We start from the raw sequence: 13404 nt of genomic DNA on the forward strand, positions 1-13404 counted from the left end.
AGATGGTTAAGTTCTCAATTTGTAAGAGATATCAACAAGAAGTGAAATACAATCTCTCCCTCCTTTCTACAAAGTTATTAGTTTGCTTCTCTTGTTTATTTCCAATTATATAGTTTTATAACACGTTATCAGCACGAGTCTCTAATCTTTTATTTGAGTTTAGCCCATATCGGTACTACCGTCTTTGTGTTATCCATGCCTTACAGAAAATCAAGGTATTGTCCTACCCATCTAAAATAATATACTTATGTAGAAGTTTTTGTTATTTAAGGGGTTGCAATTATAAATCATCTGGGAAACGGTTCACGACGGTGTATGTAATCAAGTATTGTTTGCAATTCTTCATGAGGTTTGGGTATCTAGTAAGTTATACTTGTATCTTATAATAAAAACAGTTTCCATCACAGGTAAAGTGATTTGAGCCTTTTTGCTTATTATTGTTGGTTTAATATTTTTAATTCACTTCTAATGTTACATGCTATGTTTATATATGCGTATATCGTGATTAATTTGGTACTTGTTTTTAGAATGATCCCAGAAGTGACATTCATACTTCACAAGTCTAAAGTATCACTAAATTTATTTATATTTATGGATCACGATCATTGGAAGTGATGATTCATATATAGGCCTCCATATTGTGATTTATATTGAAAATATGTTAGAGAAAAATCTCTACATTATATGCATATCTCGATTTGCTCCTGAAGTAGCAATATCTTAAAAGAAATTTTAAGCTATCACAATTTGATATGCTTAAGGCCTGCACGTTCAGATGATTGTGTTCCATTTTTGAAGAATGAGAACTTTTGATATAAGCTATAAATATAGATCCATTCCCTGAAGTGAATGCGATAATATGTAGTAAAGCCTATAAATATAAAACGTGCATTTGATTGTGAAAATATCATGATCCATCTCCAGAAGAGATAATTATTTATTTACAAGTATCATGACACTAGCAATGTCCAAATAATATCTGATTATGATAAATAAATTGAAGTCTCTTGAAGATGTTATATATGATAATACCATTCATCGTAGATCGTAATTGGTACGATCGGAATACTGTAGTAGACCTGAAGTTTACTATAATAAAAAATGGTTATCATATTGAGATTACAAATGATCGGAATATTAAATATCTTCAAGTTACTATGGGTAAGAAATACACAAGTGAAATGTTACCCGAGCATGATGAGATCACATATCACGATAAACCAGAAGTTTATTGATATACAATTTCATGCAATAGTAAACCAGAAGTTTATTAAAAGAAATAGCACTCGTCATAGTAAACTTAAAGTTTACTGGTACAGATAATTTTATCAGTTGACAAGACCATTTTGATCGTCCTGATTTAAATCTGATGTGCTAATTGAGTATTAAAAACATATTGAAGAACTAGAAGATTCTTTAAGAATTTGTTTGTGTTGCTAGTTCTCATGATAAGTTGATTACACCAGCTAATGTTGGGACTGAATCCCCAAAATTCTGAAAAATATAAAAGGTGAATGTGGGCCCCTTCACCTGTAATGTAATGTCTTAAATAGATGCATCTATGAGACGGTCTCATGTATGTTTATTGTCAACTGGCAGTTTGACATTTACGAAGTTGCTTGCTCAAAATGATTGAGTTGGAAGCACAATTTTCAGAATATGTAATCAAGACAATCATCTTGATAATGCTGGTTTATATCTAAGTTGGTTTGGCATTAGATGCCTCCATAATACAGTCAAACCATTGCTTATGAGAACAGAGTTTCAGATGTTGGTGTTATACCCCTTTTTAACCCGGGATTGAAGCGGAGTACAACATATTGGTGATTCCTATATTACTTTGTTTTAAGGAGTCGCCACCTAATTAATTTAACGGTGAATTAGGACACCTAGATATTAACTAAGGTAAATCTAGCTAAACCTCCGTTAATAGTCTGCTTAATCAGTATGATTCTAGGTAAGGGTTCTATATTATCCTAAAGGGAAGGAGTTAGGCATCCTCTAGAATCCGTTAACTACGGTTGTCCGGCCAAACTTAGGTTAATGAATTAATGCTAAATAAGATGCTTTAAATTTTAAGAAAAAGGGTTAGGAAATGTTGCTAAGGTTTTTTAAGAAAAATATAAGAATGTTGCTTAAAATAAGACTTAAGAAATATGCTAAAACTTTAAATAAAAATGTTATTTAAAACAAAACTTGTAGGATAATTTTGCACAAAAAAAGAGACCTCGAATGCCATTTAAAATAAACTATAAATGTTGATAAGATTTAAAATAAAGAATGCTATTTTACCATGAAGCTTGCAAGAAATACGACATTTGCATATAAGTGATAACTTTTAAGAAAGGACTTAGCACATTTAAACTTTGAATAAAATCATGTGACATGCATATGGCAATGTAAAAATCTAAACTTATTTTTTCTTTAAATGTGATGGAAAGGGTATGAGTTTTTCTTCTTCTTTTTCATTATCTTTTATTACATTGCTTTATAAATAAATAAATAAATAAATAAGAAAAATACATAATTGATCCAAACTTGAAAAGTTAATGGAAATATGTTTGAATTTATATTCGCATATTAGTGATGTTTTGAAATTAAGATAATAAGAAATAAATATGATTCCTTTAACTCAACAATATGAATTTATGCTATCAATTATTCTAGAAGTAATTATTATAGATACCGTAAATAGCTTTAATATAAAAGGGAAAAGAAATGAAATTTATGGGAGATTAATTGTGAGTTCCTCCCCTAAATTCACTACCCGTTATACTAGAGTTAACCCGCTAAATTCGCTAAGGGTTCATCTAAATCAGAAAATAAAACAAAGTAAAAGGTTAGTTGCATATACAAATCAAATGCATGAAAATGAGATAAAAGAGGCAAATCATATCAAATGGACCCGGCCCATTTTGGGATAGCTGGATCTATTTGATGTTGGGCTTCGGCCCAACAACTTTTATATTGCTGCGGACTGGGCTGCTGCTGCTGGGAATGGGCTCGGCCTATTTCTAATACTATTCAGAACTGTTTGGGCTTGGCCCAGAATCTGTTTTCCATTATTTTGCCGCGGACACGAGCTGGACAGAGAATGACTCGGAAGATTTCGTTGGGCTTTTAGCCCAACTTCGAATGCGGGCGAAGAACGAGTCCCTCAGACTCATGTGCGATGGTCATGCATAAAATGAAAGGAAAAAGATTAGTGTGCAATCGATGAATTATGTTAAAACATGTAAAAATATAAACTCAAGCAAACTAACATATTGTGTATATTTTAAGTATACACAGATCTATCTCCGAATCAGCTGGCACCAATCAAGCAAATTAACTAAAATCTTTACATCTTATGATATACCCCAAATGGGGAGAATTAGATACTGCCTAACCATGGGAAATCAAAACAGGGAAAACAGTGATACCATGCACCCACATTAAACATGCTATACAAAGAAAAGGATTTGGACATAACAACCAGCCATGAAGAAACAAACAGGGGAAGTGATAAATCACAAACAGCAATGCAAAATTCAAGAAGTAAAACAGGACAAGGATGAAGTTTGGTATTCATGATCAATAAGATATCCAAAATGAGATGCAATACCACAGAATTCACCAGGGAGAAACCAACTATGCAAGACTACTGAGAATGAAGTCTTAATACAGAATTCAGGCAATCCAAAAAAATCAAACTCAAGGTGCTGATGGTTTTAGTTATAGACTCAAATAACAAAGGTTAAAGACAGTAGCAGCTAGCTAATTAATGGATATTGTTTCGAAAATATGTATGTAGACATGTAATACTCATTAATGTTAAAGGTTAAAGACTGTAGCAGCTAGCCAATGGATTGATATGGCTTTGAAAACATGTGTAAACATATACAAGGATTTCCTGTAATCACCTCAAGTCATGTCATACTAAATCCTTAGCCAACTAACAAGGTTTATACTAATCTCAAACCACTTAACTGAAGTAATATCACAAAGCATACTAATGAATGAAAACAACTTATACTGATCTTATGCATGCAACTTGGACTTATGCAAACTCTCTATGGCATAAGGCAAATTTAAAACAGGACAAACAACAATTTGAAATAGTTTTAAACTATATTAATAGCAAGATAGGGTCTAGTTCTATATGATTGAGATTTAACCTTCGATAAACGAACTAAGATTAACTTAAAGGTACTACACATGAAGCTAATACCCATAAACATGATTAAACAGGATTCAAATATGAGCAAACATCTTCGAACTAAGAACTAATGAGCATGCTAGGCAGGAATGATTATCAACACTCATAAGCAAAAGGGCTAAACAAGCAATTAACTACCATAAATAACATCCTAGAACACATATAAGCAGAAAAGAAACAATTAAAATTCAAAATAATTAAAAGAGAAAATTCACTGACCTTCTTCGGGTGCAGCGAAGTGGGTGCGAAGCCTTCGATACACACTCAAACACTTCAAAACTCAATTCACAGACATAAAAGAGATTGATAAAATTGAAATTTTTGCTTGGGGGATTTTAGCGACAAAAACGAAGGCTTTTTGTTTCTATGGAACTTTTTCAGACTAAAAGACTCAAATTTTTCAAGGGGGTTTGTGCGGCTGAGAACTTAGTTTCTTTGGGGGGTTTTCCAATCCAAAAATCCTCTTCCTTTCCGGGGGCTCCTTTGATCGAAAAAAAAAAACCTTTCTTTATAATTGCATGAAGGGCGAGAGAGGGAAGAGCGTGGGGAACAGGAAGGTGTGGGGAACAGGGGTGTCGGAGAATGGCAGAAGCGTGGGGAACCAACGGAGGTGGGGGTGACAGGTGAGGGAAAAGGCGAGCAGTGGGGTAAAGTGGGAGTATAGAGGAGTGTGGGGTGGTAGAGGTCACGTGGGGGAGACACGATGAAGTGGGGGTGTCAGGGAGCGTGGAGATGCAACGGCGTGGAGGAATCGATAGGTGTGGGCGTGATATGGTGAATGGAGGCGGGGATCACGTGGTGTGGTAGGGGTGTGTCAGATGAAACAGTGGGGGTGAGGGTGCGATGGAGTGGAAGGTGGAGGTGGTGGGTTGGTGATGATGGTAGGTGACGATGAAGGGGTGTAGGTGGCGGAGGTTGGAGGCGGTGAGGATGTGGCGACAGGGAAAAAGAGAAGGGGAGGTGCGGCGGAGGAGGGTTTGGGAAAGGGAAGAGGAGGCGGAGAGAAAAGAAGATGAAGAAATGAAGGGTAGGTTTCCCTTATTTTGAAAATGGTGCGGGTCGGACCCGGTCCATAAATGGACTGGGTCAATTTTTAGACTGAGTAATAAAAGGATGGGCTAGTGAATTAAAACATAGACTGATCTAAAAATTGAGATAAAAGATATGGGCTAGCCCAAAAATATTAGGAGTTAATCGGACTTTGATTTGGAGTCCGATAAATTAAAAATACGGACTGAGTGCACGAAATAGTTTGGCTTCTAAATTTAAATAAAAGGCCTGTTTAAACAACTTGTGTTAAAATATTGCTCAATATGAAATATGCAATCCTTAATGCTCAGATAAAAAAATGGCGTTGCAATAGCCGTGCAATAATATTTCGAAAAATCCGCAATAAAATAAACACTATTATTTAATTATGCAAAGATACATGCGATGCGTGTGCCTGAGCTGGTAAAATGCCAAAATGATAAAAATTGTGAATTATAATAATAGTAATAAATAATAGTAATAATAATAATAATAATAATAATAATAATAATAATAATAATAAAATGATGGCTAGTGACTGTAATAGAAAAAATGAACACCGGTATTGATAAGAGGCTAGTAATTATAGTAAAATACAATATATATTTTTTAATTTTTTCAAAAATATTAGAAGCGTAAATAGGTATTTCGGAGGAGAGGCGGAACAAAATTGGGTGTCAACAACTTGTCCCTCTTTGCCTGGTAATGATGAAAAGAGTTGTCGGGCAAAGACGTTGACTTAGTAGCCTATTTTGTCCCGGCTAAAGGATTACGGAGGACTAAGGGTAAACAAAAATTACGGCCGAACTCTGGTCTTTGAATCGCCTACATATCTCGGGTTGCACGAGAATCAGGCCGTGTGTAGTTCTGGGAAGACTACGACACCTATGACTGGCAACTCACGATTTGATGCGAATCTTCGCAAAAAATTTTGTCCCAGTGTCGAATTATGATGACATTGGGTATTGTGATAGAACTCTGAAAATGGAACGTGAACAAGAAATTTGGAAGTAGAGCCGAGTGTTCGAGGTAGATCTTTGACCCTTGTCGGGAAGTCTGCTTATCCTTCCGGACGTGTCGCCCCAGTTCGCTGCCGAAGAAATAGTTCCACGTTGCGCTAAAGCTCCTGCAAAACTTTAAACTAGATAAAAATAGTCAGTATCAAATAAGTATTGAAGTAAAGCGATGCAAGTGCGGTGAAATGCGGTTGCGAGCGCACGCAGGGCATTTGGAAATAATAATAAGACATGGCAGGTGCGGTGCGATGTCTTATGCAGAAATTTTCAAAGGGCGATGCGCAGCCTTATGCGGAAACTACAAAGGGCGGTGCGCAGCCTATGCAACATGAAAGGCGGTGCACAGCCTTATGCAGAAAATTTAAAGGGCGGTGCATGGCCCAGGCAGTATATGAAAGCGATGCAAAGGGCGGTGCGCAGCCCATGCATCATATGAAAGGCGGTGCGCAGCCTTATGCGAAATTTTTAAAGGGCGGTGCATGGCCCAATCAATATATGAAAGCGATGCAAAGGGCGGTGCGCGGCCCATGCATCATATGAAAGGCGGTGCACAGTCTTATGCAGAAATTTGAAAGGGCGGTGCATGGCCCAGGCAATATATATGGAAACGATGCAAAGGGCGGTGCACAGCCTATGCATCATGTGAAAGGCGGTGCACAGCCTTATGCAGAAATTTGAAAGGGTGGCGCATGGCCCAGGCGATATATGAGAGGCGGTGCGCAGCCTTATGCAAAAATTTTAAAAGGGGCGGTGCATGGCCCAGGCAATATATGGAAACGATGCAAAGGGCGGTGCGCAACCCCTGCATCATATGAAAGGTGGTTGAGCCCGAAATGTCCTATTTTAGGGCGGAAGAACCCGGGTATCCTGTTTTAGGGTGGAAGAACCCGATATCCTATTTTAGGGTGGAAGAACCCAATATCCTATTTTAGGGTGGAAGAACCCGATATCCTATTTTAGGGTGGAAGAACCCGATATCCTATTTTAGGGTGGAAGAACCCAATATCCTATTTTAGGGTGGAAGAACCCAAGCATCCTATTTCAGGGTGGAAGAACCCAAGATCCTATTTTAGGGTGGAAGAACCCAATATCCTATTTTAGGGTGGAAGAACCCAATATCCTATTTTAGGGTGGAAGAACCCGATATCCTATTTTAGGGTGGAAGAACCCAAGTATCCTATTTTAGGGTGGAAGAACCCGATATCCTATTTTAGGGTGGAAGAACCCAATATCCTATTTTAGGGTGGAAGAACCCGATATCCTATTTTAGGGTGGAAGAACCCAATATCCTATTTTAGGGTGGAAGAACCCGATATCCTATTTTAGGGTGGAAAAACCCGATATCCTATTTTAGGGTGGAAGAACCCAAGCTGTGCGTTTGCGAACAATGATGTTGTGCCTTTGCGGGACATTTGAAAGTAATAATGCAATGCAATGCAGGTGCGGTGCTTTTGCAGTGCGGGACATTTAAAAGCAGTAGTGCATATGCAGTGCGGGAAATTTAAAGCAATAGTGCATATGCAGTGCGTGGTATTTAAAATAGTAGTGCCTACAGTGCGGGGAGTTTAAAGCAATAGTGCATATGCGGTGCGTGGTATTTAAAAAATAATAGTGTATGCAGTACGGGGAATTTAAAGCAGCAGTGCGGGGCATTTAAAATAGTAGTGCATGCAGCGCGGGAAATTTAAAGCTATAGTGCATATGCGGTGCGTGGCATTGAAAATAATAGTGCATGCGCAGAGCATTTGAAAGCAATAATATTTGTGCGTGTTATAGGAAGATTCAAACCGCTCGGTGCGCAATCCCTGCAAAGCTGTAAGCATACTTCGGCTTCCGCAACTGGAAGCCTTGACGATATTTCACCTTGCTACAATGTTTCCATGAGTAAAATTCCTACGCTCAAAGAAAATTATGAGTTTCGAAATTCGTGTTGATTTTGAATCATCCTTGAATCACCCTTTGCTTCAATGACTTTCGTGAGGTTTTCTTGATGCTAAGATTCGTATGCCGTGCATTATCGTTGAGGAGCAGCTAAAATCGGTTCTGTGTTACTCAAAGAAAATTTGTTAGTATAAAAGAAAGTGGTTGCCTTGCGTTGAACATTGAAGCTTTGGCTTTGAATCTGTGCTTCTCGTTGCTATGCCATTGCAGAAATCTGATTATGTGAATATGGCTTGGGATAAGCCGTCTGCAAAATTTCTCCAGTTCGACTTGGGGGGGAAATTGGAATTTTTTATTTATTGAGACCGGACCCAACATGGGCGCCTACGTATCCTGCTACTAACAGGAATCAGGTCGACCGTAGTTCATTTAAAAAGTCTAGAAAAGATTACAAGATAGCGGCTATTCCTAAAGATGGGCATGTGGAGGATGATATTCTCGAGTGTCGAGATGATGTCCCTATCAGTCGGCTTGACTTGTTGCACGCTTTCTTTTCAAATGCCTTGGTGCCAGTTTCGATGGATCACCCTTAACAACAGTTGTCTTTGTGTTTGCAATATTATCGGCTGAAGGCTCTAGCTGCAGCTTTATCTTGCCACTTTCAATCATGCTTTGAATCTTAAATCTTAGTGCTGGACATTCTTCAATGTCATGTCCTTGGATGTTTGAGTGATAAGCACAACTCTTAGATAAATCAAAGTTTGGCGGTGGATGCTTAGGTATAAATCCCTTCTTTGGTTGTAGAATACCCTTAGAACTCAACCTCTTAAATATGTTTGCCAATGGTTCATTTAGAGTAGTGAAGCAAAAAGATTTCCTCTTCTTTTTATGTTGAGAGCTTGATTGTGCTTGGTGAAACCGTCGTTGGTAGCCTTGCTGGGAGTTTTGCTGACGAGGACATTGCATGGTGGCATAAGATTGAAAAATTTGGTGACTTTTATGGCATTGCGCTTGACGCATAGTCGTGGAAGCAAATTGGTTTTCCTTCATTTCACTTTGCAGATTTCCTAGTACCTCCGCTTGGAAGGTTTGGTGAACGGCTTGTGTTGCTGAGCTATCTGTAATTCTCCCTTCTTGAATGGCATTTTCTAGTTCTCTACCAATCCTAATCAAATCAGAGAAGTTGTGTGCACAAGCTCCGAGCAACTTATCATAATATAAGTCTTCCTGAATCTGGACGAAGGTTGAGATCAATTCCCTCTCGGATAATGGAGGATGTATTTTTGAAGCTTCTAACCTCCATCGTATGGCATATTCTTGGAAAGACTCATGTGGCGTTTTCTTTATTCTAAGCAGATCAGCTATGTGCGGATCGCCTCCAGTGTTAAACTCGAATTGCTTTATAAATCCGCGGGCCATATCTTCCCACGTAAGCCATTTGCTAAAATCTTGTTTAGTGTACCAATAGAGTGCTGATCCTGATAAACTTTGAATGAACAATCTCATTCGTATGGCTTCAATATGTCCAATACCAATTAATCTGCTGCAATAGTCCTTTAAATGAGCGACGGGATCTCCTTTCCCATTGAAAGTGTTAAACTTAGGTATTTTGTACCCTGACGGAAGCTCAACGTTTGGATGCACACACAAATCTTCATACTTCAAAATCTGAAAATTCCTTGAACATAGCTCTTCATTAATGACTTTCCTCAAATTGTGGAGTTCTTTTCCCAAATCTTCATGGTAAAGCGACTTGATTTCCTTTCCAGGCCTCCTGTATGGGGATATTGCCAGTTCGTTTTCCTTACTTTTCTCGAATTGAGTGGTGGCTATGGAAAATTGAGGATTAGGAATTATTGCTACTTGATCGGGAGTGTAGGTCGAAGGCATTTGTGGAATGGTATAGGTAGGATTTAAGTGAGGCGAAATGGCTAAGGAAACGTTGCTGGAAGTTGAGGTTGTGTTAGGAAGAAGGCTTAAGGTATTACCCAGATTCGCTACAATATTTTTTCGAACCACCTTTCCCTTGCTATCGTTTTGTTCTTGCACCAAACCCATGCCGGTGTTGAAAGCTTCAAATCTCTCTGCCATTGTAGCCTCGTCCTTAATGCAGATTCGCAGCCAAAACAATGTTCAATGCCAGACAACCTTTTAAAAAGAAAAGTAAAACTTCATAAACAAAATAAAATGTTAGTGCATGAAGTGAAAGCTTCATAAACAATATATGTATATATATCTCCCTTTTTTTTTTTTTTTTTTTTTTTGAGTGATCTAATTAAACAGGCTCTAGATTAGAGATGACTTGAGGACGAAAATGAATTATGAGCTATTTGGCTCTGACTATTGTGAATGAATCGGAAGAAAAGAAAACTGCATTGGAGTGGAACATGCCATTTGAAGAAAGGTTGACGCATATCGAACGCCAAAGCTTGAATCTGAGTTAATTCTTACCAATTTCGGCATATATATTTTTTTTAATTTGTCCCAGTTTTAGGACGTTTTGAAAAGATGTCTTGGGTCGCATTCCAAAACTGTCCCAGTTTCATGCTCCTTCGTTTGGGGAATATTAAAATTTGCAGTAAATAAGACCGAGCCTTATATGGGCTGCCTACGTATCCTGCATCCGACAGGAAATCAGGTCAAACGTAGTTCGGGTAACATGCAAATAGGAAAAAAACATTCTACCCCAATATGACCGAGTCCCTATGTGGGCTGCCTACGTATCCACCGAGGAATCAGGTCAAGCGTAGTTCGCCTGGTGTGTAAAAGTTTTTTTTTTTTTTTAATGATGCAAGAGATTAGTTTAGAGAAGATCATGATTGATCGGGTGCAAGACAGTTGAATTTAATGTACCCGAGAGTTACGAAGCACTGGCGGGTTGCAAAATGTCAAGGACAAGAGGCCTGTGAGATTGTCCTTCGACTTGCATGCTAGAAATTGAAATTAATAGGTGCGCGAAGATAAATTTTAGCGACCCAGAATGACGCGTTTGACTGAGCGAAGACTCCGCAGAAGCAAGGTACTTGAACAGTCATTCTTGAACAACTTGATGGCAAAAAATTGAACAAATATCGAGAAGTGCCATTTGATAGATTGTACCAATAAATTTGGACATCTACCAATTTAAGAAACGATAAATGCTGAAAATGATAGAATTTGAAAGTAAAAGTTCCATGACGTAAACCGAGTGCAAAATGGATTCTACGAGGCATGGAGCTAACGGGTCAAATGTTCCGTCGTTTGAGACCGAAGATCATACCCGTAAAAGAAGGACACGAAAAGCTCTAGAATTTGCAGTTTGATGCGAGACAAATTGTCCGACACTAATAGATTTGAGTAACTAAGCGAATAACGATAAGAGAATGCCTATTAAAATAAAGTTGGAATGATAAGAGCTAACTTTAGGATTTTCAAAGCTAGTTCATGTATGCGAAAATTAGGAAATTTGCTCCGACGATTAGAAATTTGTCGAGAGTCATGCTAAGAATGCGAGTGATCTTAAAGGTGCTCTAGAGTGGCTAAAGTACGCTAACCGCGGAATAAATAGTTTATTTTTTTTTTATATTTTTTTTTTTTTGAAGTGAAGGTGATGCAAAATAATTAGTGAACAATATGCAATTGTGCGGCAAAGCAAATATGAATTTTTCTTTTCTTCTGAAATAAAAATGATGTTAGTAAATATCAAGTAATAACTAAATTCAAATAAGAACCTGCAAATAAGTTTAAGTAATGAGCTTAGCATCAGGTGATAATCGCAAATAAATTCAAAAGCAAGCATATTGCAAATAAATTCAAGTAAACCACTTAGCAAGCAAATGCCTTACAAAGTTTATAATACAAACATTGATAAGACGTCCTAATATGCAGGGACCTATTTATGCCAGAGGTAGGCCTAACGCGAATTTGAAGGATAAAATATACGATTACATATCATCCCAATGTGCTATTAATTAAAGACCCATACAAAGTTTAAAAATCTTGGTACAAAGGAAATTATTACAACTTGACTTTCATAAGCTAATTAACAATGAGAAAAGTCCTTCGTCATCCTTGAGCCTCTTGGTTGCTTGCATATATTCACCGATCTTTCGTCGATTTTGGATAATGTATGACATAGCCAAAACTCCTCCCGTTTTGATGCCTTCTTTAACACAGATCTCTCTTTGCTCAGCTAAAACTGTATCTAATTCTTGCATGATGTTCGCGTTGTACCGATTTATGGCTACCTGCGTTCACAAACGGTTAGTTCTACCTAAATAGCACATGGTCCACATAACGCACATGTTTATCCTTCAAATCAATGCACATAACGTGATAGCTGTCGCTTGGGGTCATAGACCCACTCGGACATTTGGAAGAGGTTAACTAATGGACTTAATACACCTTGGGTATTAAGCCTCCTAGGCTCGTGCATGTCCTTAAAAGGGTTTTGGCTTAGCTCTATCTTAGGCTGACTAAGAGTTGTTTTCCTATGACACAAGGCTCCCCCAAGCGGACAACTTGGGAGTGGAAAGTCCGTGGCCGTCGACTGCACCGCCGATCGACTAAATCCACTAGACCAATCCAACTAAAGGGATAATTTAGTAGTGCACGGGCGCGAACCGCGAAGCCGTTTTAAGTGTGTGAATATGTGTGAGTTTTCCAGGAGTGGAAGGAATATGAACGGAATGCCAGTTAAAGAAAGCAGTAACATATTATTACATAGAAAATTTCGCATAATAAAACAATCACTTAAAACATAAGAGAAACAAATAAGGCAACAATAAAAGCAAACATAAAGAAAACAACCAAACATCCAACAAATTAATTATTAACCTAAGTTTGTTATGGTTAGAACCTAAATGTCCCCAGCGGAGTCGCCAAGCTGTTATACCCCTTTTTAACCCGGGATTGAAGCGGAGTACAACATATTGGTGATTCCTATATTACTTTGTTTTAAGGAGTCGCCACCTAATTAATTTAACGGTGAATTAGGACACCTAGATATTAACTAAGGTAAATCTAGCTAAACCTCCGTTAATAGTCTGCTTAATCAGTATGATTCTAGGTAAGGGTTCTATATTATCCTAAAGGGAAGGAGTTAGGCATCCTCTAGAATCCGTTAACTACGGTTGTCCGGCCAAACTTAGGTTAATGAATTAATGCTAAATAAGATGCTTTAAATTTTAAGAAAAAGGGTTAGGAAATGTTGCTAAGGTTTTTTAAGAAAAATATAAGAATGTTGCTTAAAATAAGACTTAAGAAATATGCTAAAACTTTAAATAAAAATGTTATTTAAAA

The 13404-nt window shown here is 37.7% G+C and overlaps 1 protein-coding gene across 1 annotated transcript; it reads right to left on the reverse strand.

The window, feature by feature from the left end:
• Nucleotides 1-8646: 8646 nt before the first annotated feature.
• Nucleotides 8647-10215, reverse strand: LOC132644367 (uncharacterized). The gene has a single exon (XM_060360960.1). The coding sequence runs from the start codon at nt 10213-10215 to the stop codon at nt 8647-8649; it is 1569 nt and encodes a 522-aa protein (XP_060216943.1).
• Between the last annotated feature and the right edge of the window lie 3189 nt (nt 10216-13404).

The sequence above is a fragment of the Lycium barbarum genome, chromosome 6 (assembly GCF_019175385.1).
Source record: "Lycium barbarum isolate Lr01 chromosome 6, ASM1917538v2, whole genome shotgun sequence".
NCBI classification, from domain to species: Eukaryota; Viridiplantae; Streptophyta; class Magnoliopsida; order Solanales; family Solanaceae; genus Lycium; species Lycium barbarum.

Coding starts and splice junctions, on each gene's coding strand:
- LOC132644367 (XM_060360960.1), bottom strand. CDS start 10,215: ATGGCAGAGAGATTTGAAGCTTTCAACACCGGCATGGGTTTGGTGCAA.